The following is a 26,569-nucleotide window of genomic DNA, read 5'->3' on the forward strand; positions in this document are numbered from 1 at the left end:
CTCTGGCCATCTAAAATGCAAATCCAGATTGAGTCACTAGTCAGGCTTTTCAGTTAATGCCTTGGTGTACCTGCAGAAGCCTGCATGTGAAGACAAATGAGTGTACAAGGGCCCTGTCTGCAGATCCCATAAGGAATGGCTTTGTGGCAGTCACCAAAGACAACATGAAGCAACCACTGCCTCTTACCTTTAAACATTGGGCTAATCTTCCATACACCAAGGCAGCCCTGGCTAGCAAACTGTCCAAAGGAGAGTTCCATGAAGAATAGAGGGATCCCACAGAACACCAGCATGATGAAGTAGGGGAACATGAAAGCGCCTAGAGAGAGGAAGAGAGCAGAAGTGGAATCAAGAACACAAAGCACATGTGCTCTGAGCTTCATACTCTGTGTGGGGAATAAATTCCCTGGTTTGTGCCTTGGAATCCCAGTCGTTCCCTGCAGGGGGAGCTCCATGTCCATTGGATACCCACCACTCCTCTTTTAAGAGTGAACACATCCTCACAGTGAAGCTGGTATTCAGGAGAGAAAGCCCATTCTCACAACAATCTGGGTGCAGGGAGCTCTGCGTTCACTGATGGCTGTGGGAGGTTATTGAATTCCTACCCCATTTCCAGAAAGTCACTGCACCAGACTCCGGCAAGGGCAATATGAACGCCAAGCACAAAGCGCCTGGGTTCTTCTAGCCCATTGTTCACACAATCCACTACCCAAAGCCGGCTCATACATACCACCTCCATTGCGGTAGCAGAGGTAGGGGAAGCGCCACACATTGCCAAGTCCCACGGCGTAACCAACACTTGTGAGGACAAACTCGATCTGGTTGCCCCAGTTGCCGCGTTTGATGTTCTCGTCTCGCTTCCGCGTCTCGCCAGGCACAGCACCATTCTGCCAAAAGAGGAGGACAGTCAATGACTGTGAGGAGGGAGATGGAACCTCAACACTGGCACTCCGGGCTTCTGGTTCTCCCTTACTGCGTTTCTAGGCGAGCTTCCCCCGCTGAATTCATACCATGGAGGCGAGGGGGAGTGCTAAAAAAAGGCAGGAGCCAGATGCCCCAATACTTATCATGCTCACATCCAGAGCCCAGGACATTTCCCCTTCTGCTGCCCAATGTCATATTCCTTCCCCAGTGGGAGAAAAAGCAAGCAAGGGCGGGGCTTTTGATTGTGCTGATGGAGCCGCTACCCCCTGCCCGCCAGGATGAATGGTCCTGGGTCAGGCTGTAAGAAGCTGGCGACTGCAACACATACAAAGCAGGGATGAGAAGAGTCAACACAAAGGCGCTTCTGTTCTCCTTTCTCTGCCTGTTCATCGATCTGGCATAAGAACATCCAGGCATGATGAGCAGATTCCCTCCCGCCCCCACCCCCAACCACTGCCACAGCACAGAATATCAGAAGACTCTGGCTGGTCAGATCAACGGCCACCCAATCTAGTATCCTGTTTCCAGCAGTGATGAACACTGTACTTCTGGGAAGCCCAGAAGTAAGGCATGAAGGCCATAACCCTCCCAAGCACCTGGCATTCGGGGGCACCCTGACCCTGGACTTGTTAGATTTATGCATTTTCCCTCCACAAAGAAGTTTCACTTGATTAAGAACCAATTATAAGGTCCATCATTCCTCTATAGTGGCAGTTTGCTTGCCATTTTGAAATGCTCACAGCCACTAATGATTACCATGTATTCTGCCAAAGCTAAGGATTCATTATCTGAAGAAAGAATAGATGTATACCTGGGCAAACAGAAACTTTTGGGATCTTCCTTCAGCTCTTGGAAAGGAATACAAAAGATGGTTTCTATTTTACATTGTTCAATATCCATTTGAAGTTAAGGGGCTTAAAACTGTGCATGTATAGGCTAAGAATGCATACTTACCTTCTTGGTATTTATTTTAAGCACCTTTTGTACTCAGTCAAGGTAATGGAATTGATTTTTTTGGTCCTTTCAACAAATCATTTATGTGGTGGAGATTCTTATCTATTTTATTAAAATCTATTCTAATAAATTATAATAGTTGCTGCTATGTGGAGTCAGAGATTGCTATCAATTAATTTGAACTTAAAGGACATGCTCTTTTGCTTCATCTCACATTATCAATGAAGACAGAAAATGAACAGAGCTGAAAGTGTTTCACAGAACAGTGGGAGAAACAGTAGAAGGTCAATGTTAAGTTTTCTTTACCACACCAGTGAAGGGACATAGAATAGATTCCGGAGGTTCCCTTCTATTTCCTCACCCATGAGACGAGAGGAGCAAGTGAATCTGTAGTAATAGAATGCAGCCAGAAGAGGAAGCCTGACTCCTCATTAATCACACCAATTCTAAAGGTGCAGTCTAATGCTGGGCCACATGGGAAGAGTTCAGTTTGGAAAAATTATATTAAGTAACCCAGACCAACAGCTCTGAATGACAGCTTGTTTGCTACCTATTCACAGTCTGAGAGAGCCAAACAAGGGCCATGTTGATCCAAATTGCCTTTGGAGGAGTGCACTGCTTCCCAAACTGATTTAAGGCACCCAGCCCTACACGGAACCCAAGCACCAAATACGATAGTATGCCAACATCAAGCATAATCACTCTCTTTAGAGGGGGAAAATGATGCCTTTGTCCTTCTAGCGTTATCCTGGCACAGCTAGTTCCATGTGCTACCCAATAACAACAATAGCAGTGTTCTGATCAAAAGGAAAAGGGATGCTTCTCAGCAGCACTGCCTGGCTTGCTCATGCTGAACATCTGCCTCTGCACTGAAGCAGTAATGCCCTGGTGGTTGTTGTTCCTACCCTGCCCTTTACCATTCGTTTTTGTTTTGCAGGAGACTTAAGGATCAGTTTTCATGATCCTGAGATATCAGTCCCGAAATTCACTTCCACATCTTGTTTATATATATCGAAGAGATAAATAAGATGCTATATTTAATTTATTTGTGTGATTTCTATCCTGCCCTTTCTGCCAAGGCGGGCTTAGGGTGGGTTACAGCATAAAAATAGGAATACATAATAAATTATCTCTAAAAATCTAAAATTATATCAATTTTATAAAACTGGTTAAGTTGTATTAAGATGGCAAACATTAATTCCTTGAGTCTGGTCAGATGTTTAATAAATATGTCAGTAGTGGTTTAAGCCAACAGTTTAGATACACAGTTTAAGGCAGTTTGAGCAGGTCTGAGCAGGAGGGGCCAATCTTATTGGACACCTGCTGCCTCAACTAAAAGCCTGGTGTCCAGTCCTACAGGCCCTGCAGAACTGTAACAGGTCTCGCAGGGCCCTGATCTCATTCCGCTAGGTTGGGGCCAGGGCCGAAAAAGGTCGTGGCCCTGGTTGAGGCTAAACAGATGTCTTTATCCCAATGTTAGAGAGAATCTAAGGGCTCCTGAATGTCCTCTCTTCTGTCCCTCTCTTATAACTGATCAGAATTATTAGCAGAATTATTGCAGCGAATGGAATAAAGGGTGGGGAGAGTGACTTGTCATTAACTCAAGACAGTGAACAGGGAGATGTGGCTGAAGCACCCTGGATGTCCCTGGTAGTATATGTGGGTTGACACCTGAGATAACAACCTCATGCTAACTTTAAAAATTCTGATCATAACCCATCAAATCATACAAAGCTTGCATCTTCTGAGCAACAAATATTGATAAGAAATAGAATTGCCTTTAAGATTCATCTCACAGCCTGTTAACAGTATCAGCAGGTGTTGCTCCATCAGACATCTAGGTACACATCCACTTTCTAAGTGTGGGGTAATCTGGGACTTCATTACTGGAAAGGAGAAAATGGAGTGGCTCAGAAACATGCACTTAGCCCCATGTATGGGTTTTCCACTGGCCAGCTGAGAATCCAGCGGGCAAATGCTATCCCAGGCTTCAATAGGCTGAATAGATGACCTCCTTCATGGCCCTACTGGGTCTCAGGACTTTTGAGTTGAAAACGTTGCTCATGAGACCTAAAGGGCCACTTCACCTGACCCCCAGTGAAGGTTCCTCTTTCTCTGCCATCCTAGCGAAGAGAGCACACTCCTTGTACACACACATGGCTGCCCACAGATTGCTAGCAATCGCTGTAAGCGCTCAGCAAATGGAAGCCCGTCATTTCAGTTCTGTCTCCTGCTGCTGGGATGGGAGGGGGCTGGCAGCCGGATGAGTTGTGCACCTAACCGTGTCATTCAATTAGAGACAGCAGCCGCTCTGGCACAGGGCTGCCAAGAAGCCATCTGCTACACTAACTGGCAGGGGGCAGGAGAGCTACAGAGCCACGCCTGCTTGGACTGATCCCTAATGTGATCCCTGCCAACTGAGGCCTGAGGCAGATAGCTGATGGGGACCCAAACCTTGGGGCCTCATGGGAGCAAGGAAACATTAGTTTTGGAAGACCTTCAGGATTGTCAGCTGCAAGATATGTGGAGTCCCTGCAAGTACCTAGCCTTCTGTTCTTAGTATTTCACTAGAGATGGCTACTATTGCTTGGAAACACTGCTAGGTAGAATTGTATATTGTTACTCTTATCTCAGTTTTTCACCATCAACTGAGCCCTTACCTGCATCTGCTCCGACATGGGGGAGGCTGGAAACTCTCTTCTCAACATAGCTGAAGTTTTGGAGGAAGGAGTGGGTAGCAAGTGAGTGTCCATTCCTCTACTGTGTATCCTGGCCAAGCCAATCATAGCTACAGAAGGCTGGGGGTTATGGGCTCTTGGGCAGGCATCCAGAGGGAGAGCACTATCAGGGCTGGATTGGTCTTAGCAGTTCCAGGTGCTGAGGTGTCTGCCTAATGGGAGACTTTTGTGCTTTAGGGACAGGAAATGTGGTCCCCTTATTTAAGAGTCTGTAGCATAATGGACCTTTATGGGGATTTTCTCTCTCCTCTACCAATTTTGAATTGCTAAATGGGGTATGAATAGATCCTCAGAGGGCCCTAAACAGAATGCTGTGCAGGTATGTGAAAATTTTTGCATGCCTGTAAACGGATCCTCTGTATAATTGCACAGCTGTAGGCATGTGTGTGTGGATGCACACATCCACACAAACGACACCATGGGGCTTGTCTGCAGAGGAGAAAGGTTGACAATCCAGGCTTTGCCAGCAATCCTCCCTCAGTTCTATGAGTAAAGTTAAATCAACCCATGAGAGGCCTTCAATCCCAAACACCCTCTTCCTTTTAGCAACTACCAACCCATTATTACATATAAGGCAAGATACCTCAGCACCACCCATCCACATCAGACATGAGCTAGCAGTCCTGGCTCACTTGATTCTGGCCACATTAGCACCACTTCATGCTGGACCAGGATGCATAGAGGAAAAAATTCAGTATGTACTGCTGGGGCACTGTTTTCACTGCTGCAGAACTTGTGATTTGGATCAAGGCACAGGAAGAACATGATATTCACTGATGGCTTTCAAGAGCAATTCATTACTAACGTTCTTGTCTCTTGATCTGTGTCCACCTGAAGGCAGCCTCTGCCTTTGGCTCTGTTGGAAGTAAGCAACAATAGAGAGCAGAGGCTCCTCAGTGCCCTTCCCTTTAGACCAATAGGCCTTTCACCATGGCACAGCAGGGAATCTGGGGCAAAGAGAGGAAGCGCTAGTTCCCCCCTCCTTCCCCTCACCCGCGGAAGCAGTGAGTCCAGATGCTGTAAATCAAGCAACTAGTGCATTCCCAGCTCCCCTCCTGCTATGTCCCCCATTCCTCCCGCATTGATCGAGTTCCTGCCAGGTGCTTGCGGCCATTCATGTACCCTACACATGGGCTCAGGACGAGATGTTCAGGCAGCAGCCGCATGTGACCGCATGGCACGTTCTCCTGCACAATTAATGGAGTTGCCAGCCTGGCTATGTTGCACTTTTCAGGGAATTAGGTACTCACTTGGTAGTCTTGCCCAGAAAAAAGTCATGATAATAGGATGGTACTCCAATACAGAGGTAGTCTAGTGCAGTCCACAGCAGAACCACATCTGCACTAGGTATCTTGCTTCTTTTGCCACACGGTGTGTGTCAACTTGGCTGCCTAAACTGAAACATCAAGCCAGGACTCCACAGAATGTATGGAAGGAGCGAGAGCACCCACTGACCCCATCCTCTTCATTCCTGGCTTTTGGAACCCAGACTGCCTGTTCTGAGAAGGCTAATCTGATGGAGTTGCACAAGGAGCACTAATGAGGTTTCTGTTTTGCTTAATTAATGGAAGCTTGGCTCACACTGGCCACATGGTGGTCTGCTGGGCAAAGGGTTCCAATGGGATCAAATGAGGGACAATAACAGTGCCCATTGAGTTGGGCAGCTCCCAGCATGCACTGCTGTTTCTTAGCTTATTAAGCCCAGGCTATTTCTCTCATGGGCTGCTGTCATCTTGTTTTGGGGAAAATCTGGGACTATTCACCATATTGTCCTAAGGAAGAAATGCTGGGAATGAGCCTTCTGCTGTTTCTGCCACTTGTTAAGAGAAGGAGAATACTGGGACTAATCCACAGCCACCCCTGCTTTTGTCATCTGCAGGAAGAAAGCAGCCCCACTGCCTTTGTTTGGCATTCAAGACAAGTGGTGGCTTTAGCAGTAGGGAACTGGCTCCACACATTCCATCATAAGGGGTGGGGGAATGTAAACTGGCTCCCAGAGTGTGTCAGGAACAAAAACTGTTGCCACTACCAACCCCTCAATACATTAAAACACAAACTGCATCATGAGCACAGCTCAAGAGACTCTGCCCTTTAAGCATTCCCCTAACTGAATGGATGGCTCCCCCATAAGTGACAGGAGCAAAACATGGCTGGCCTAGGATTGTCATCTGGCCTATCCTGAATCAGACTGATCACTTTCTTTACCAGCCAGGTGGCTTTTGATATTTAGCCACTATATTCCTCCAGAATAGCTTGGCATGACTGTACTATAAAATACAAATTTCTTGGCAAGAAAACAGAGGGCAGGATGGCATAGCCAAGCCATTTGTTGTGTCAGCCATCTCACCAAGACTCCAGAGTCCAGCCCTCTTGTTCTGTGGCAGTGCCAAGATACCAAGGAAGTCTCACCAGACTGGAAGGATTGGAATGACATCCATGAACAGAGCAAGCTGGCTGGGTTGAACCAATGAGAGTGAAATCACTAAGAGCTAGTATAAAGCATAGATTTAAATCAAGTGTCTAACTTTCTAATTCATGTTTAATGAAAAAGCAATGACCAGCTGCAATCATGTATTTACTTTCAGCATTTAAAGTACCCAGGGCAATAATCCAAAGAAAGAAATTCACAAAATTCTAATAACAACCTTGCATTTGTAAATGTGCAAAATGCAAAAAATTGCCCTTAATGCAGAAACCAGAAAAGGTAAGAACCACACCAACTCTCTGAGCCCCTTATAGGGCCAAGGTAAGTTCACTCCAGCCCATTCCCACCCTTCAAGACATACAGCATAGTGGTTGAAGAGTCAGACTAGGATCTGGGAGTTTCACATTCAAAATGTCCCTTCTCCCACAGAAGCTTGGAAGGTGATTTTGGGTCATTCACTCTCTTTCTCAATCTCACCTACTTCACAGGATTGTTGTGAGAAAAAATGAAAGAGGGGAGAATGTTATAAGCCTCTTTGGGTCCTCACTAGATGAGGAATAAAGATGTACACACACAGACTACACCTACTGGGATCTTCAGGTAAAGTGGCAATTCCAGGTTACTGAGAAATCCTGTTGTTTGCCCATCTTTAACCTAGATGACATAACAGTGGCATATATATGGACACACTGTATAAGGATATCTGCTGATGAACATGTGGAATATAAATGAGAATCCTAAAGCAAGCTGTCCCAAATTTAACTGTACAAAGAGCAATCATTTTGCTTATTTATGGATCTTTCATAGTATGAGGAAAAGAGAAGCACAGAAGCAGAGAGAAAACTCATCATGCATGCAGCTATAGTTATGCTCTCCTAGGCTCACAGAATGGTAGCATTGACTGGTGAATCTGTCTAGCTACAGGAAAAGACTCGATGGATCCAGATTTTTCACTCAATTTCTGCCAAACTTTCCAACCTCCTTCTAGAATGAGTTTACAGTTCCAAAGGGTCCAGTTCTTACAGGGAAGTAGCAGGTTTGGGGAGATTCCAGCAGCTCAAGACATATTCATGATGCTCTTGGCCTCACTATGAATGTACACCAGTGTGGAAAATAACATCTTGCCACAAATGGTTCATGAGCCTCTTTGCATGCATAGTGAATCCTAATACATCACAAAAATCTTGTTAAATCTAATAAGCCTCTGGTGTGCTGCGGGATCACAGATGTCTGAAATTCCACTTCTGGAAGAATTTTGAGTAAAAATTTAAATATATAAGTCTGCATTTCATTCCCACCCATTCTTGACTTTTACTTCTGTATCTTTGCTTCCTGCTGTCTGTGACTAGTGTTGTGATGCTCAATGTTTCTGTGGACAAAAGAATATTTATGCACACACACACATGGAGGAAGCAGTGCTGAAGTATTCCTAGACATCAGTTCATGCAAAGATTGACTAAAGTTATGACAGATCAGAGACTTGCCAATGGTATTTCTCAAGAGTTACTGCAATGTTTCAGAGGCATGGAAAGGGAAGGAAGTTTTTACCCCATTCCATGCTAATCCATCAGAGCTGGCTGGCAAAGCTACCTTTCTCATGCTAATTCACCTGCTGGCTCAGCTAGTAAGCTTTAGGCTGCACTTGTAGGGGCTTCCAGAAGGAGACCTCAATCAGACACCTGATTTATGCTTGAGAATCTCCTGTCAGCTGCACAACCCCTTCCAGTATATCATTCTCATGGGACATGCTGCCCTTGCAGTGGCAAGGAAAGTGGAGCAGGTCTGGGCTAGGAGCCAGGTGGCAAGTAGAGACTTTTAAAAAGCCAAAGAAAATCCTGCTTTTGATCCCAAATCACCCAGCCCTAGTTCCACCAAAGCCTCACCTAACCCTGCACAACATTGCAAAGTCTCCAGCTCCAGAGTAGTTCAGGCATGGAACTACTTATACTTATATCAGCAGTGCAAACAATGGCATTAGCTGCATCAAGCCTGTTTATATGGTGATGCCTTCAGTACCAAAGGGACTTGGAGGCATCAGTTCTGAGTATCAATGGGCAGAGCAAATGCATCCCTGGGATCTGCAAGAAAGCTATAAATATATACTAATTAAATGTTTCTAAATATCCAGTTTCCCATGAGACTTAAGTGGAAGACACAGCAACTGAAATTCCCAGGGAATATTTTTCTAATTTTTGCAGAGTAGAAGCATTTGCTAGTCAAAGGACTCTCATGTTTACCGTTATTAAGAATGATGTGCCTGATACACAATGGGGAATAAGCCCCCTTCCTTTTTTGAATCACAGATTGTGAGGACCTCACACTTAAGCCCCTACATTTTAGCCAAAGTCACACAGGACACTGCTCAAGGAAGAGTAGCTTGATGTTGCTACCCAGAAGCCCTTAAACATGTTGTCCACAGAAAATGTGACAACTTCTGTCACTGGAAACAAGCTCCTGGCCAGGATCTGATATGAAAATGGCTCCTCAACAGTGCTATCCCAAAGCAAAGTTACAATCTTCTAAGTCAACTGAAGCCAGTGGACTAAAAAGGGCATAACTTTGACTAGGATTGCACTGTTGGGGAATCATGCTCAAGGACTGCCATTTTCAGACAGAGCATGGTATAGTGCAGGGATGGCCAAACTGTGGTTCAGAAGCCACATGTGGCTCTTTCACACATATTATGTGGCTCTCAAAACCCCCATCACCCTATTGGCTGGCATTTGTCGCTTTAAATCACTTCTCCTGCAGTTTGGAGAATGTATTTAAAGTTAAAGTTGCTTTCTTTCTTTCTATCTCTCCCTCCCCCATCTATTTGCCTTCCTTCCTTTCTTGCAGCTCTCAAACATCTGACAATTATTCTATGTGTCTCTTATGTTAAGCAAGGTTGGCCACCCCTGGTGTAATGGTTAAAGTGTTGGACTAGGATGTGGGAAGCCGGGTTTGAATCCCCACTCTGCGAGGGATGCTTTCTGGGTGACTCTAGGCGAGTCACACACTGTCAGCCTAACCCCACAGGGTTGTTGTGGGAATAAAATGGAAGAGAATCAGGTAAGCCACTTTCAGCCCCCCTCAGAGGGTGAATGGAATATAAATAAAGTAACTGTATTATTTAACTGAATCTATTTTAGTTTTTAATTTGTTTTAAACCTGATTTGAATGTATTTTCATGAAATGTTGTACACCACCCTGGGCCCCTCGTACGGGGGAGGGCAACACTGAAGATTTCCTTCAATAATGAAATCTTCCAGATTGCTATGGTCATTAAAAATGCAGGTAATCATAGCTGGTGGAAATTCCTCTTTTGGCTGGAGTGATAAAGTAACTGGAATTGTAACACTAATGTTGCACCTATTGTGGTGCTAATTACCGTAGTTTCAATTTTTTTATCATTTGTGTTGTTGGCATTTTTCTACCACAAGTATATATTTGTCTGTGATAAGGTAAATGTTCTCTAGTGAAAATCCAGTGATTGCACCAATTTACTGACTGCTGTAATACTTCACTTAAATCCTTTCTTGGATCAGTTTTGTTTGCAAAACACATAGAATATTTTTAAACCACATATTATATTGGCTAAAGTAAAAAAAAAGTTCTCCATTAACACAATCAATAAATTTCTAGAGTTCTTTTATGCCCCATGTGCTTTTTGTTTACAGAAAGAAAACTGTAAGGGGTTGCCCTTTGGGGACATCAATATAATCCAATCCTCAATGTGGCTCAATTAGTGATACTTAAATTCAGAGACTGGGACCATGGACAGATAAGACAGATCCTTCTACAAACCTAAAGGGAAAAAAAACCCAAGTCTGCAGAAAAATCTCAAGTCTGGAAAAATAAATTCACATGGTAATGACAAAAGAAACACCTGTAGCTCTAAGAAATGAGTTCCCTCAGTGGTTATTACTAGGCATCCACAGCAGTACTGCTAGCATTCCAGCCTTTATTTATGTCAGTAAAAGGCTGGGGAAAGTGACAGGGCCATTTCCAGGACTATTTTGGCGTTTAACTGGAGATATATCAAGGCCAGGCCCCCGGAGCAACCACCAGGCAACCTATTACCACGTGACTTGCACTACTCACTCAGGCCTTATTGCTTGCTACTGTTCAATAGCAGCTACCTCATGAAAGCCAGATTTGAGTTTCAGATTAGGATCAAGAAGACCAGGTTCAAATTCACACTTTGCCATGGAAGCTCACTGAGTGATCAGTCACATTGTCTCACCTGGAGTATTGTGTTCAGTTTTGGGCACCACATTTTAAGAAGGATATAGACAAGCTGGAACGGGTCCACAGGAGGGTGACAAAGATGGTGAGGGGTCTGGAGACCAAGTCCTATGAGGAAAGGTTGAAGGAGCTAGGGATGTTTAGCCTGGAGAGGAGGCGGCTGAGAGGTGATATGATCACCATCTTCAAGTACTTGAAGGGCTGTCATATAGAGGATGGTGTGGAATTGTTTTCTGTGGCCCCAGAAGGTAGGACCAAAGCCAATGGGTTGAAATTAAATCAAAAGAGTTTTCAGCTCAACATTAGGAAGAACTTCCTGACCATTAAAGTGGTTCCTAAGTGGAACAGTCTTCCTCGGGAGGTGGTGGGCTCTCCTTCCTTGGAGGTTTTTAAACAGAGGCTAGATGGCCATCTGACAGCAATGAAGATCCTGTGAATTTAAGGGGAGGTGCCTGTGAGTTTCCTGCATTGTGCAGGGGATTGGACTAGATGACCTTGGAGGTCCCTTCCAACTCAATGATTCTATTCTAATGTACCTCACAGAGTTGTTCTGAGAGTAAAATACAGAAAACGATTGTTGTTCTGAGAGTAAAATACAGAAAAGAAACGTCAACTGAGGGGTGACATAAGATTACTCATGGGATAGAGAAAGTAGAGAAAGAAGTACTTTTCTCCCTTTTTCACAATACAAGAACTCATGGACACTCAATTAGGCTTGCCAGTCCCCTGGTCTCAGTGGGGGTTCTCCCGCTTTCCCAGGCTCCTTCCCATTCCCAGTCAGCTGGCCAGTGGGGGGAAGCCCTACCCCCACAGCCACCATGTGCCTTTCCACCTCTGGAGGCTTCAGGCACCACTTGGAAAGGCTTCCTTCTTGGGATGTTGTGTCTGTGTCTTTAAGGCTGAATGGGGGCGGGGGGAGCAGGCAGAACAACATGGCCACTCCCAGTGGCTGTGAAAGCAGCCCAGACCCTCTGTTGGTTGCACAATCTTTTCAGAGGTTGTTTGCTTAGGAAAGGTAAACATGAACCTTTGATTGCTCTGTGTTACTTTGAAAAAGTTGGAAGTTCAGCAACTCGTGAGTAGAGATGCCAATTCCCAGGTGGGAGCAGACTCTCCTCCACTTCAGAGTCATCAGAAATGAGGCGGGGGGGGGGGAGGGAAATGTCTGCTAGGCACTTCATCATTACCTATGGAGATCAATTCCCGTAGGGTATAATGAAGAATTGATCTGGGGGTATCTGGAGCTCTGGAGGGGCTGTTTTTGAGGCAGAGGCACCAATGTTTCAACATAGCATCTGATGACTCTCCTCAAAATGTTCTCCAAGTTTCAAAAAGATTGGACCAGCGGGTCCAATTGTATGAGCCCCCCAAAAAGGTACCCCTATCCTTAATTATTTCTAATGTAGGGAAGGTGTGCGGTTCCTTTAAATGTGATGGCCAGAACTCCCTTTGTAGTTCAATTGTTCTTGTTGCAACTTTGCTTATGGCTCCACCCCCAAAGTCCACAGGTATTTCTTGAATTGGACTTGACAACCCTACACTCAATGAAATTGCTGAGCAGTCGTGTTAGAATGGATAAAAGGAAGTACTTCTTCACTCAAAGGGTAATTAACACATAGAATGCACTGCAACATGAGGTGGTGACACCTGCCAGCATAGACAGCTTCAAGAGGGGATTGGATAAACATACGATCCATCAGTGACTATTAGCCACAGCGTATTGACAGAACTCTCTGTCTGGGGCAGTGATGCTCTGTATTCTTGGTGCTTGTGGGGAGGCAACAGTGGGAAGGCTTCTAGCACCCTGGCCCCACTGATAGACCTCTTGATGGTACCTGTTGTTTTTTTTGCCACTGTGTGACAGTGTTGGACTGGATGGGCCATTGGCCTGATCCAACATGGCTTCTCTTATGTTCTTAAGAGAGGGGGACTTACCTGGAGAAAGAGAACAGCTCAGTCTCATCACTGGCATTGCACAGGAAGTGATATCATCACACCAGCGACATCCAAGCCTCTACCATAGAGGTTTTGCTCAAAATGTAGAGCATTGCTTGGACGTCACTAGTATGATGGCATCACTTCCAGTATGATGCCGGCAACAAGTTATGTCCCCCTGCTGGCCAGCTGATCAGTGGCTGGAGGGCAGGGCATGGTGTTGGGGGATCCCCACCTCCACGGGGGTCTGACAACCCTACACACAACTAGGCCCAGCATCATGCAATGTAGAATTTTCCCAGCTGCCAAGAGGGAAGTAAGGAGGGAAAATGGAAGGCAGTGGACAGGTAAGTATTACATTGGTGGGTGAATGGGAAGAAGCAGCAGCAGGAAAAAGGGGGAGGCTATGCGGGCTTTTAGGATAGGGAAAAAAGAAATCATGGGGGAGGGAAAATGAGACTCCTTCCATAAGTGCTTGTAGATCTCCCACTTGTCATTTATTAATGTCCATGTGATAATGTCCTAAAAACACAAAGCTGTACAGCAACTCCTCTATGCAATCTGCCAAAAAAGAGCAACCTCTGTGGGATTTCCCACCTCAGATGAATTAAAAAGAGCACCAGGCCACAAATTTGTTTCCTAAGAACAGTGCTTTAGCCTCAGGCTCAATCCAGCTTTTGTCACTCTTGTTCTTTTCCTCACTCAAATCCTATTTATAAATGCATTATTTGCTTATTTTACTGATGTTTGAATTCAAAATCCAGTATAGTTTAAAGAGGTATGAACTAATGTGATTGGGAGAGAATTTGTAGAAAAGTCTGCTATCTGGATTGGACTTTGCAGATATAGGTTCCAAAGTGAAGAGCATCTACCTTGAGCTGAGGAAATTTGGCAGGGCTGGTAACAGGATAAGAGGACTTCCTTAATTGTGTGTGGTGGGGGTGTCCATCCTATATCGCTGATCCTAACTCATACCACACAGCAGTTTTGTATCATGTTTAGTTAAGCAGTTCTAAGGTACCTTGTGCATGTAAACATATAACTTTGACAGTGTTTCCCTATTATATCATCTTGGATGACCTCTGCCCTGAGATTCCTGATGATGGGGTTTGTCAAGGTGGATGGACAGGTAAGGAAGTATGTTGTACACTTGCATCTTTTATCCTCACAAGACCATCAGAAAGAAATGCAATTGCTTTTACCCATGCTGTTCTTCACATACTATTTTAAATAGATAACCCCAATCATATGAGAAAGTCTCTCACTTAAAAATATCACTGGCCCACAAAACGTAAATGCTACTTTTTAAACCTGATATCACAGCTCTCAGGTGTCCTTTATTTTTACATTTTAATCTGGCAACCGTTTTGCATTAAGACTGTTCTCAAGCTTTTTGAAAGTTTCCCTTAGGTTGCCTTGGCATGAAACTGAAGAAAGGGATGCTAGTAGCTAAAATTCTGTTGTAAATTCCATGAAGTTTGTTCACAACTAAGAAGAATTACAAAGAGGTTACTCCAAGGCCATCTGTTTGAGCCAGAGGACATAGACACATGGAGTTCATTACACAATTTGTTACATTAAAGGCCACCCTTCAGTCTAAGAAGCTACAAAAATATTAGCGTGAACTAGAACATTTTCACCAAAACCAATTCCAAGGAAGTAGCTTTTGTTAGTTTTGAAGGACCTTAAAGGCTGAGCAGGTTTACTGGTGTTCTCCACATGAGGACAGGCATGTGAACTTTCCCTCTCACTGCTGCTCCTCTGTACAGTACAGCAGCAATGGGGATTCTACGTGGCAGGTTTTCCCATAGTTTTCCTGCTCTAGTCCCCCAAACGGTGGTCATCCCTCCCCATCCTCTGCACCACTAGGACTTTTTCAGTTTTGGGTTTTTTTGCAGTATCACTATATTAACACAACATTATCACAATCCATGTGATGTAAGAAGGTCTCTGAAATCCATCTTTTATTTCTTTATTTATAGATATGTCTTCACACGTACATCCCTGCAAGGAAAAGTGCCAGAGACTTGCTTTTCAAAAAAATGAAATTTGGGGATTCAGAGAACCAAAGACATAGGTTGTTTATAACATTAGGTTGTTATAACATTACACTGATATGATGACAATACTTAATTGCCCTTTAAAAAAAAAAGCCCCCAATGGCAAGGGGAGAAAATAGTCACTGTGGAGAAAATAGTTGCCACAAGGGCAAGAGCAGGAAGCTCTGAATTTTCCTGTCCACATGGCAGATATCTAGACTTTGCTGCAGTCTTCCCTAAAACTTCAGACCAAAGCAGGTTTAGAAAATATGAGAGAAAAAACAGGGAACCTCTGGGAGATGCACAAATGTACCACAATGTTTGGAGGGAAGCAGTAGGGTTGCCAGGTCCCCTATGGCCACTGACAGGGATGGGGGGTGGGGTTGCCAGGTCCAGGTTGGGCAACTCTGGGAGATTTGGAGGTGGAGCCTTGGGACATAGGGACCTGTAGTGGGGTACAATGCAACAGTTCACCCTCCACAGCATCCATTTTGTCCAGGGGAGCTGATCTCTCTAGTCTGGAGATGAGCTGTAATTCCAGGGAATCTCCAAGTTCCAGCAGGAGGCTGGCATCCCTAGGAAGCAGGGGAAATCCTCTACTTCCCAACAGCACTGAACGGAGACTATTGTGGACCAGTCATTTCATCAGATGCAATGAAAAGTTATTCTCGGTTGGTAGTATATACATGGATATAAAGAAAAATTGTAACTAGGAAGACTGGGAAACATATCATGAAGTGGGCTCCAGTCCACAATAGCAAATGCCACAATCAGTTTGCTAATTTTTAAGGTGCCACAAGACACTTTTAGTCATTTTTCTCCAAAACAGAAATCTCATTTATGATAATTTCTGAAAGTTGCTCCCTTGCTGAAAAATAAGTCAATAATTTTGGTATTTGTTTTCTTCCTTTGTATGTACTCATTAGCATTTTTAAAAAATCATGGGAAATTATTTGTCTGCTTCACTGACTGCAACAATGCTTTGGACTCCATCTGGCACCCAGAGCTGAACCTTAAATTGCTACAGAAGGCAATTGGGGGGAAAACATATGACCTGATTAAATCTATGCATCAACCCATCAAATGCAAGATAAAAATAAATGGGCAAACTGAGGCTTCCAAACTGGCATAAAATAGTTAGCCAGGAATGCATCTCCATTCAACCCTCCTCACCCTGCCAATCTACAGGCTGCAACCCATCTGGCCAAAGATCTGCCATTAAAAAGGCTACATCAGTTTCTGTAGTCATCACCTTCAGGGAGACAGCCTGTAAATATACTGCAGTATCAGAGTCCTACACATCAGGTGGGAAGAAACAAAAACTGAAATTGTCTGCTTGGGATGGGGAGCTTGTCTAAGGTTTAGCCTCTGCTCTTTTCATGCTTTGAAGAACACAGTCATGGCTGCTGTAGGTAAAGTAGCAATGGAAGCACAAAAGCCTCTGTATTTTTTTTTTGGGGGGGGGGGAATGCCCCAGCACTGCTAATTTCATAGTTCTTATGCAAATACATATTTGTTTACAGGCAGCAGCTATGGGATTTTGTGAGATTTGCATTCTATTTGCTAGAGAAAAATTCCAAGATTCCTTTCCCATTTAGATGAATCATTTGGAAAGGACTTTTGAAAGAATTCCACAATTTTTCCCTAAGAATTTTCAACAGATGAATGGTTTTTATTATTACAGTTTCTTTTCTAGAACTGATAGCTTATTTAATTTAATTCATTCATTCATTAGTATCTCTCCTTTCTCCCCAATGGGGACATCACATTGTTATTCTCTCCTCCATTTTATCCTCACAACAGCCCTGTGGAATAGGTTAGGCTGGGAGTGTATGCCTGGCCCGAGGTCACCCAGCAAGCTTCCATGGCAGGGATGAGGATTTGAACCTGGGTCTTCCAGATACCTGTCCAATAGTTTTTTGGAAGTTTATGGGAGAACTTGCTATACTTACAACCAAAGGAACATTCAGCATCTATTCTTGAATAAAACGTTGCAGCAGCTTTGGGATTTCTTTTAGAAGTTCAGAATTTTTTTCCAAAGCCAATTACTGGAGCTTTGAAACTGCAACTGATTTCTAGGCTTTTAACAATTCTTGGTAGATAATACCATAAATAATAATATGACAAAGTCAATATTCACAAAATTATTCTACAATGTAGAATAGAAGCAAAGTATTAAACACACATACCAGTTTTCTTATTTTAAAAAGAACAGGCTGATTCACCGTTTTCTGGGTTTTATCTTTTTAAAAAACATTCTACATATTATTGATAGCATGACTTCTGTAGCTAAAATGTCCCTCTTCAATGGGTCAGATAGGAACCTTTTCCCCAAGACCTGCCTATCAATGCTGTGGTGCTAACAGCTTTCCTTTTGCCCCATGCAGAGCAACAGTATCCTTCTAAAGGGCCTTAGGAAGTGATGCTGGTCAGAAGCAAGTGTGGTCACTGACAGCTGCACAGCATCCAAGCTTCCTTATACAGCTGACCTAATAGTAAATATTTGGGTGGGTTGTATCAGGATTAAATTTATTCATTCTCTTATACACATATACAAATTTATTCATTCTTATACACTTAAACTTTGACTGCTTGTATTTTTCATAAAGAGACTCCTGTAACTAAGGAATGCAAAGTCTAAATTATTAACTACTTGTTTGTTTGTTTGAAGAGCATAAACTTTGGAAGAGCCACATGGCATGTGTTTGTATGGAGGACACTGTATGGACCAGGGTAGCACAAATTACACTTTCCACTGTTGCAGCTAAAAGTGTCTTCAGGATCATGCCTTTTGCTGCTTATAGATGCTTTTTAAAAAATGCGTTTCTTGCTTCTGTTAGTCTCTCAGTTTGTTCTTTGGAGGTCAGCTTGCCAGAATCAGGCAACGCTTTCAGTTTTGCTAATGTTGTTTGTGCTGCCTCTGTAAAGAAGCTTCCATTTAAGAAGGGAAGAAAATATAAGTAATGTTCTCAGGAGTGTTGTTTATTTAGAAGGGGCTATTAAAGGAGATGGGCACTACATATAGCATTACACCTGACTACAAGAATTCGTTTTTACCACTGCAAAGCAGAACAAGGTTCCCTTCCAACACAGCTCAAAGAGCTACATCGTTATGTCTTCCTTGACTAATGAAGAAAATGGTTTAAGCTTTAAAAAAAATGCTGCCATTAGGTCAGAAAACAAAAATAATAATTTCATTTTGGAGAAAGAATTCACAAAGCCATAAAAAAAAAAAAAACCGGGATAGACTCTTATCCCATAGAGAACTATCAAACATGGGATACAACAGTTTGTCCATTTCATCAAGCTGTAAGAATTTGTTTTTTTAACTTGTAAGATCAATTGCTTTTCTCCCCAACATGATGAATTATCAGTATGAATACCTGTTCTCTGCTCCTGAAATAACAAATTTTAAAACCTGTTATTCATAAGAGTTAAAGCTTGGTCATGGACTCTACACAACAGAAGAGCAATCCATTTTCACAGTGTGTTGGAAATTTCCTTCCCTCCTCCTCCTCTTATCCTGTTTATCTGCTCTTTTTTTCTTCCTGTTTAATTTAATCCATTCAATTTTATCACAGCCTTGCAAATAAGTCCTTGAGAGTTATTCGTTTACATTTTGTATCAGTCCACCTGCTAATGTATACTAATGTTAGTTATTTTTGTGCCACATCAAAATCTGTTCTCACCCAATGGAGAGAGAGAGAGACTGCTTGTTGGCATACCTAATTAAAATATGATGTTGGCAGTGCTAATAAAATGGTTTTTTGTGAACATGGGAACAGATGCTTCAAAACCCACTATATCCATATTCCCCACCTTTGTTGTAAAGATTTTAGTGGCTAAAAATCTGCAGAAGTCCCTGGTCCAAATTTCCTTTCTGCCATGCTCAATAGGGGAATTTAAACCAGATTATTTCAGCCTCTGCATGCCATCAGTAATATGTGGAAATCATTATTTACCTTACAGGGTTGTTTTTAAGGATTACAAGATAATATAGGTGAAGTGCTTTGGGCATCTAACATTGCTATACAAATGCCAAGTCTTCTCTGCAGAGCAAGACAGAGAGGTGGCTATGCAGCTCCTGAATAGGAGGACATCTCATGGTCATGGCATGAGAGAGAGAGAGAGAGATTATAAGATTAAAATTAATGTGGTGGTGGCACAGATTTTTTTATTCCACCCTGTCTTCTGTTTAAGCAGGTAATCTATGCCTTTAACTGCTATTAGAGAAGTTCAGCTAGTCAAGACCCACCCCAAGCACTGAATCTGCAAGTTTGGAAAGGCTTCATCTACTAAAATTTTGCTTGATCACACAGCTGTTAAAACCATGATGCAAAGCTGGAAGAGACACCTATTCACAAGGCATGAAGCCCCTCTATGGAATTCTCTCAGATAGCCTTGCAAGTAGAGGGCATGCGGGAACAAAGTCTGTTACTCCCACAGAGGAATGCGGCAGGAGCTGCCTAACCTGTTGCAGTAACAAACCCATGTCCTTCATTTGATAGCCCACCATCCCTCAGTTTACTTGTGCCATTCTCTGGCTCACTCTAGAGGCCAAGAGAAGACACAGCAGGCAAAATGTACTTAATGTAGATAGATCCAAGTGGGCAGCTTACATTCTGAATAAAACTTTGTTGATCTTAAAGATGCACTTGACTCCTACTTTGTTGTACTTAATGTAGAGATTTCAAGACTGCAGTGATGTCTCCCAAGGCATGCGGCACTGAACCACATTGGTAGTACTGGAGAGAAATTCTGGCTTCCCACTGGTACACACGGAATCCCTCAGGAGATCACAGGCAGTCTTAGAAGCAAGGGCTAAAGTCCCAGGAAACACCACTTTGTAGGAGGTCACAGGTGCCCCTGGAGGACAACATCCATAGAAGTTTGTTCCTTCTATGAGCACACCTTCAAACAGCCAACCTTTAATGCCAAGCTCTTGGCTTCATAAGGCAGGTGGAACAGCAGCCAAAGAGCCCTTCTCCAGTGTATTTAAGTGCTGGGCCCCTGTACCACCACTTTATGCATCTCCACCTTCATGACAAACAGCCTGGCAGGGATGTGTGAGGCACATTGAGCCTAGCAATTCCATACCTCCTGCCACTGTCTCCCTGGGAGCCAGCACAAAGAAGCTTTTACAGAGTGCGGTTACCGGCTTTCACTGAATCTCTGGCACTAACTTTCCCCCCCACCCACTCACACACAGCAACTTGCTGTGGCAGCCGCAGCACAACCTTGCTAGATACCCTGTTCTTTACATGCATGCACACACAGAGATGATTACCAGTCCTTCCTCTCCATCCAAAAGCTGCTCCCCCTCCCTCGGGGCTTTAGGAAAGGCTTCCCACTGACCTGTTCTTGGGGGCAGGGAACCCCTTGTCTGCTCATTCCTGATATCTTGGGATGCTGCTAGAGCTGCTGTTTGCTTCTTTCTTCACATCCAGCCCTGCTGCTAGTGGGGCAATAATGTGCTTGCCTCTCGCTCATGAACTTGGCATTACTCTCAACTCAGTGCCTCCAGCACCACGCTGCCCCCGCCTGCCCAGTGCTCAGCACTGCCTTGCCCAGCATGCATCAAAATGCTAAGCAGCAGTCTCCAATGGAAGGCAGGAACTCTCAGCCTCCAGAGATCCCAGCAATAGCTCTTTCCTCTGCTATTAAAATTCCACCCAGGTGGGCAAAAGGCAGCTCCTTTCAGGTTGTTCAGCTTTCCCAGTCTACACCAGCACAGCCACATGTACAAGCTGAAATGAGATGACAATTTCAAAGGCAGCCTAGACCAGTGATAGGATCCCAATAAAACCTGCCTTCTTCCTGCTGGAGACAATGGAGGCTGGGACTGGAGATGCAGTGCCTGGATGGACCTGGATCTCATGCAACAGCAGTGGGGCCTGCAAGGCGGGAGCTTGCCTCCTTTCCCAGAGGTACTGAGCAATGTATGCTGCACTGACACATGCTGGCTTCATTCCTACCCAACTGAGCTCCTCACTTTGACACAAGGGTTCAATTGCATCAGCATCCCAATGCACAAGGCACACATTGCAAAGAACCTGTTTCACTATCTACAGAGTTAACAGAATTGGAACAGTGAGAAAATTCAAGAGACATTTTAGAACTTAATACCAAAGCAGGAATTTGCCTTACCTGAAGCCAGGCCCTGCATGCCAATATAGCCATTCAGACATGCAAAGAAGCTTCATTCAATTTCCCTAACAGCAGCTGGAAACTGGAGTACAGAGAACTAGATCTCAAGTGCCTGGGATGGGATTTGAAGGTTTCACCTCTTGTTCTGCCTCACATCCAATCCTTTTCCAACTACCCAGCAGGCATGCTGTGGTGAAAGAGTCAGCTCAGCCTGACCTCATCCTAATGAGGCCTCATTAGCAGCATCCAGCTGTTGGCTCCCCCTCCCCTTCAATTAGCTAACATAGGGAGGGGGGCTGCCACAAAGATGGGCTCAGACCCCACAGTGCTGCCTGGGCAAGGAGCCGGGCATCAAGAAGGAAGGGGGAGCCAAGAAGAGCTCTGTCCCCCTTTCTTTTCAGGCTGTGATGGAGACTTTCTTCAAGGCAGCCTGACCTGGCTTCTTTGAGGCAGGAATAGCTGGCACAGACAGAAGGCTTCAGCCCCGCTGGACTTGGTGGAGACATGCATCATGGGCTGGGTTTGATTTCATAACAGTTCATTCATAGTGTTCACATAGCCTCTCCTCACTTGGCTATTTAAGTCCTGGCCTGACCCACTGATGGCCTCACAGGGACTTCTTTGCCTGCACACACCTGTCACAGGGCATCCTGGAAAGCCCAACCAGTCCTGGAGGTTAGAAGAAATCAGAGCCATAAAGAGGCAGCCCTACAGTTTATATATATGTAGCTCCAAAACCAGCTTTAGATTTAGTCTCCTGTGGCTGGGCCATGTCTTGTTGATGGTATGAACTCCAGAGACCTAATTTTCTAATGGTCACAACCAATACTTCCCCTTCCTCAGCAGCTCTGGTGGGGGCACATGTATTCCATTGCCACGGACTGGACTTATTTATTTTTATTTATTTGATTTGATTTGTATCCTGCCCTCCCTGCCAAAGCAGGCTCAGACAACCAGCTATCCTGCTTAGTCACACCTAAATGTTTTCCATTCAGCCAATGAGACTTCCTGATAAGAGAGCACAGTGGAACCAGAGTGCAAGAATGCAGAGTGCAATGTTTCTTATGTATGCTGTGAGATGGGAAATCCCCTATGTTCAAACAGTACCCTTTCTTATCTGGTTCCAGGTCATTGGGTGGTTGAATCAGAGATGGTTAGACTAGTAATGTTCCTCCATTTCAAATCACCATCCCGCCATTTTCAGCTTCATGAGCTCCCTAAAACCATTCAAGTGGTAGAAAGAACAACCAAAAGTGCATCCCTACAGATCCATCCTATCTAGTCATCCCAGGTTGTTCTCCCTCCAGGGTGCAACATGCCACAACCTCTCCAGTAAGCTCTCCAATCCTCCTGACATCATCGTATCCATTCCCATGGTAACCATCAGTGACATCTTAATGCTCCAGTTAGATTATCTGGAAACCACAGTAAGAAATGGATTGATTGTTGAGAGTGATACAACCAAGCATTTCATATGTCCTCCAGATCTGGGCTCTCTGAAAAAACAGCAAGAATTTGATCCTCATTCATCCTTTTGTCTTTCGCTCCCCGCCTTGTTCTGTTGCTTTTGTGATGCTCCTGCTGCTATGCCTAATGACAGAACACTAAGCATTCCCACCTCCCTGCTATGGCTTCAAGCACCCCAGCTGTTTTATGAGCATCGACATCCAAGGAGCCCAGTGAGGCATGAATGAGACAGCAGAACATGGCAGAGAAGAGTGGCAAAAAGGAGGAAGAGTAGAAACCAGATGGGATCTAGGGGCTTGACATTGCTACACATGGATGGGGCATAGACCAGCAAAGAACTCCCTCTCACTGTCACACATGGGGGGGGGAGGGGCGCGGCGCAGGCAGTGCATAATGCAAGCTTAGAACTAGTTCCATTCTTCAGACTTTGTCACAATATTGCTGCAGAAAAGCCAAAGTAAGGAACATGCCAACAGAAATCTAATTCAACCAGACAGTGTAGCTAAATAGGCCAAACAGGATGGGTCAGAAAAAAGCCAGGGCAAGGGAGATTTGAGCATCCTGAATAACAGTCTAAGCCAAAGTATAGTTAGCTCTTCTGCTCTCCAGAAACCCAGTATCCTGGCATCATACCTTTCGGAGAAAAAAATTATGCTTGGACTGTGGGAATAGAATCCTACTGCAGAGAGCGAGCTATGATCACTGTACAAAAGCATGGCCAGACTCTTCAAGCTGTGTCCAATCTTGTTGTGGAAGGACATCAATCAGTGAAAGTCTTGGAAAGACCCAGCCAGGCTACCGAATCTTGAAATGAATAGGAAGCCTCGTCATTCCTTTGAAAATGGTCACAATGCACAGTCTGCCTTAAAGTATTACTAAAAGAATGCAAAACAACACAAAGATACAACCTAATCCAACCATGAAAACCACATTTTCATGTAGCTTCATAGAATATATTCCCGCTATTTTAGGGTTCCTTTATATGAGTCCATTTACTATCATTTTCCATCTTTTCTTTTTAGGCTGGTAACTTAATGTACTAAATACCTGTCTCCATTGCCCATGGACAAGTAAAGACATATTTTCACCTTTCCACAATGCAGCACCACAAAAATAGGACTCATGATGTTCATGCCCACATTGTTGCTCAGGACAAAGGTGTTTGCTATCTTCTACAATCCAGCAATTTTCCCAGGGTTACTGCAGATACTGCTGCAGCAGGAAGGGCGGGATACAAATAGAATCAGATAAATAAATAAATAAATAAATAAATTGCACTGTGGCCATCTGACCAACTGCAACATCTATGGAGGCAGTACACAAGTGTTTGAACTGACCCTTCATGCACAATGCACAGATGTTCACCATGTAGTTCTCAAGTATCCTCTTCTGAGCATACTTTCAAAGTTCATTCAAAAAAATAGCAGGAAATAAAGTCCATATAAACATATTAATCTTATTCCAACTTGTTTAGTATTATCCACTCTGATTGGCATCAGTTCTCCAGGGTCTTCAACACAGAAGGGTCTGTCCAACACTAGTTTACTAAAGATACAAGAATTTCAACAGGGGAACTTCTGTGTGTGTTCTGCCACTAAGCCATGGACTCACTCCCTTCCCTAAGCACTCCCCTGCACTATGTTCTCTAACAGCATAACTTGGTTCCTGGTGAGACCTTCTTCCTCTCTATACCTTCCACAGTTTCCCAGGTACAGTCACAACACAGTTTCCCAGGTACAGTCAAATGGCACCTAGATTCAGAAAGGGTAGTAGTAAAATTGATTTCCCCCCCAAATTCTTAGGCACATGGGATTTTTCCAGGTTTAGGTCATGAGGTAAAAAGATGGACTCTGGCCAAAGGCTAATGCCTCCAAGCAGGGGAAATTTGTGATAGGGTGCCAAGGGAGGACATGCTTCAGGATTCATGGCTAAATCAAACAAACTAGAATGATGGGCATGGAACTCAGGTTTACTTTTTGCTTCCAATAATTTTCTCAGAAAGAAAATGCCTGCTGTGAACTGAAAACATAGTGTTCACCACAGGAGCAATTGAAAGGCCTGTTATTTTGTGTTTGGTCAGGGGTGGGTGAATTTCCTGGAAGAAAGTTGCCCAAGACAGAATGATTCTAATGCAGAGAAGATGAATTCTGAACATATTCCTTATTATATATGTGTGTGTCTCACACATCATCAGAATAAAACAGCAGTGAGTTTTTGTATAACAACAAGAACAGTATACTGAATACAAGTACTTCTCATTTTCTAATGGTCCTGGAACTAAAATAGCAGCATCCAATAGCAGCATCTTTCACAATTTCATGGGTGTGGAATTCAAGGTACCAATTGAAATAACTCAGTAAACTTATGCAACAACTTTTCTGTACTTACAGGAACTCCAGCGACCACAGCTATCATGATGAACTAACATTGTTGCTACTCAACCCAGAAAAGCATTTTCCATTTCTGATGTTGCCTGAACAAAACATCCAGAAACATTTTGAAGATCAAACCCCACAAAACAAAGTCCCAGTCTAGAAATGACTCTCTTCCTGAGCAGTTGGAGTAATTAGATTGAAGGATGCTCAACATTCTGCAACCAACACAACAACGTGTGAGTCAATGGAAACAAACAAACACAAACCTATCAACAAGCTTGGCTATTATGGAAAGCCTTCTATGTGCACCCATTTTGTGCAAAGCATGAAAGGCTCCACCTTTGCTGTATTTCACTTTAATGGCATGTTATCACCATGATAAAGTCTACAAATGCACTATAAGGACTGAGCTCTTGGCTATTGACTGTTGATCAGAGAGACAGGTTAGAAATCACTGCCATACAATGTGATGATGGCCACAAGTTTAGGCAGCTTTACAGATTAGACTGCTTTTAGCAACTACAGTTAAAAATGGAACCTCCATATTCAGCCTGCTTATGATTAGAGGGGCAAGCAAGCAAGAGGGGACGGCTATGACTATTTGTATGGCTGTTTTTAGCCCATATGTAAACTAATCTTTATTTAAGTTGCCTCTTCATTGAAAACACAGGAAAATATACCTTTAAAAAAAACACAGGAAAACACTTTTTTGAAAAAAAGATTATTACATTAGATATTTTTAAAAAACTGTAGACTTCTGGTTAGATACAGATAGGGTTGCCAAATCCAATTCAAGAAATAACTCGGGACTTTGGGGGTGGAGCCAGGAGACATTGGGGGTGGGGCCAGGAGCAGTTTGTGACAAGCACGATTGAACTCCAAAGAGAGTTGTGGCCATCACATTTAAAGAGACTACACACATTTTAAATGCCTTTCCTCCATTGGAAATAATGAAGGATAGGGGCACCTTCTTTTGGGGCCTATAAAACTAGACTCCCTAGTCCAATCTTTTTGAAACTTGGAGGGTTTTTTGAGGAGAAGCATTGGATACTATGCTGCACATTTGATGCATCTACCTCAAAAAACAACCCACCCACCCCAGATACTCATGGACATGGGACGGAGACGGTGCTGGTCGCCCTAATGGATGACCTTCAACGGCATCTGGATCGGGGCGGCTCGGCGGTGCTGATGTTGTTAGACCTGTCGGCGGCGTTCGACACGGTCGACCATCGGCTACTGAAGGGTCGCCTCGCCGACGCAGGGATTCAGGGGTTGGCTTTACAGTGGCTTTCCTCTTTCCTTGAAGGTCGGGGACAAAGGGTCGCAGTTGGGGGG

The 26,569-nt window shown here is 43.9% G+C and overlaps 1 protein-coding gene across 2 annotated transcripts in view; it reads right to left on the bottom strand.

Moving 5' to 3' along the window:
- SLC6A9 (solute carrier family 6 member 9) overlaps positions 1–26,569 on the bottom strand; it is a 52,533-nt gene that overhangs the window by 7,708 nt on the left and 18,256 nt on the right. Inside the window, exons 1-3 of one of the 2 annotated variants that reach the window (XM_060231678.1) lie at positions 20,598–20,747; positions 731–887; positions 188–319 (exon numbers count right to left, since the gene is read on the bottom strand). In XM_060231678.1, coding sequence (XP_060087661.1) covers positions 188–319; positions 731–887; positions 20,598–20,633 — 325 coding nt within the window. In that variant the 5' untranslated portion in view covers positions 20,634–20,747. Of the gene's footprint in view, positions 1–187; positions 320–730; positions 888–20,597; positions 20,748–26,569 lie in introns of those variants that run through there. The other variant, XM_060231679.1, reaches the window with a different exon arrangement.

This window comes from Heteronotia binoei, chromosome 2 (genome assembly GCF_032191835.1).
Source record: "Heteronotia binoei isolate CCM8104 ecotype False Entrance Well chromosome 2, APGP_CSIRO_Hbin_v1, whole genome shotgun sequence".
Classification (NCBI taxonomy): Eukaryota; Metazoa; Chordata; class Lepidosauria; order Squamata; family Gekkonidae; genus Heteronotia; species Heteronotia binoei.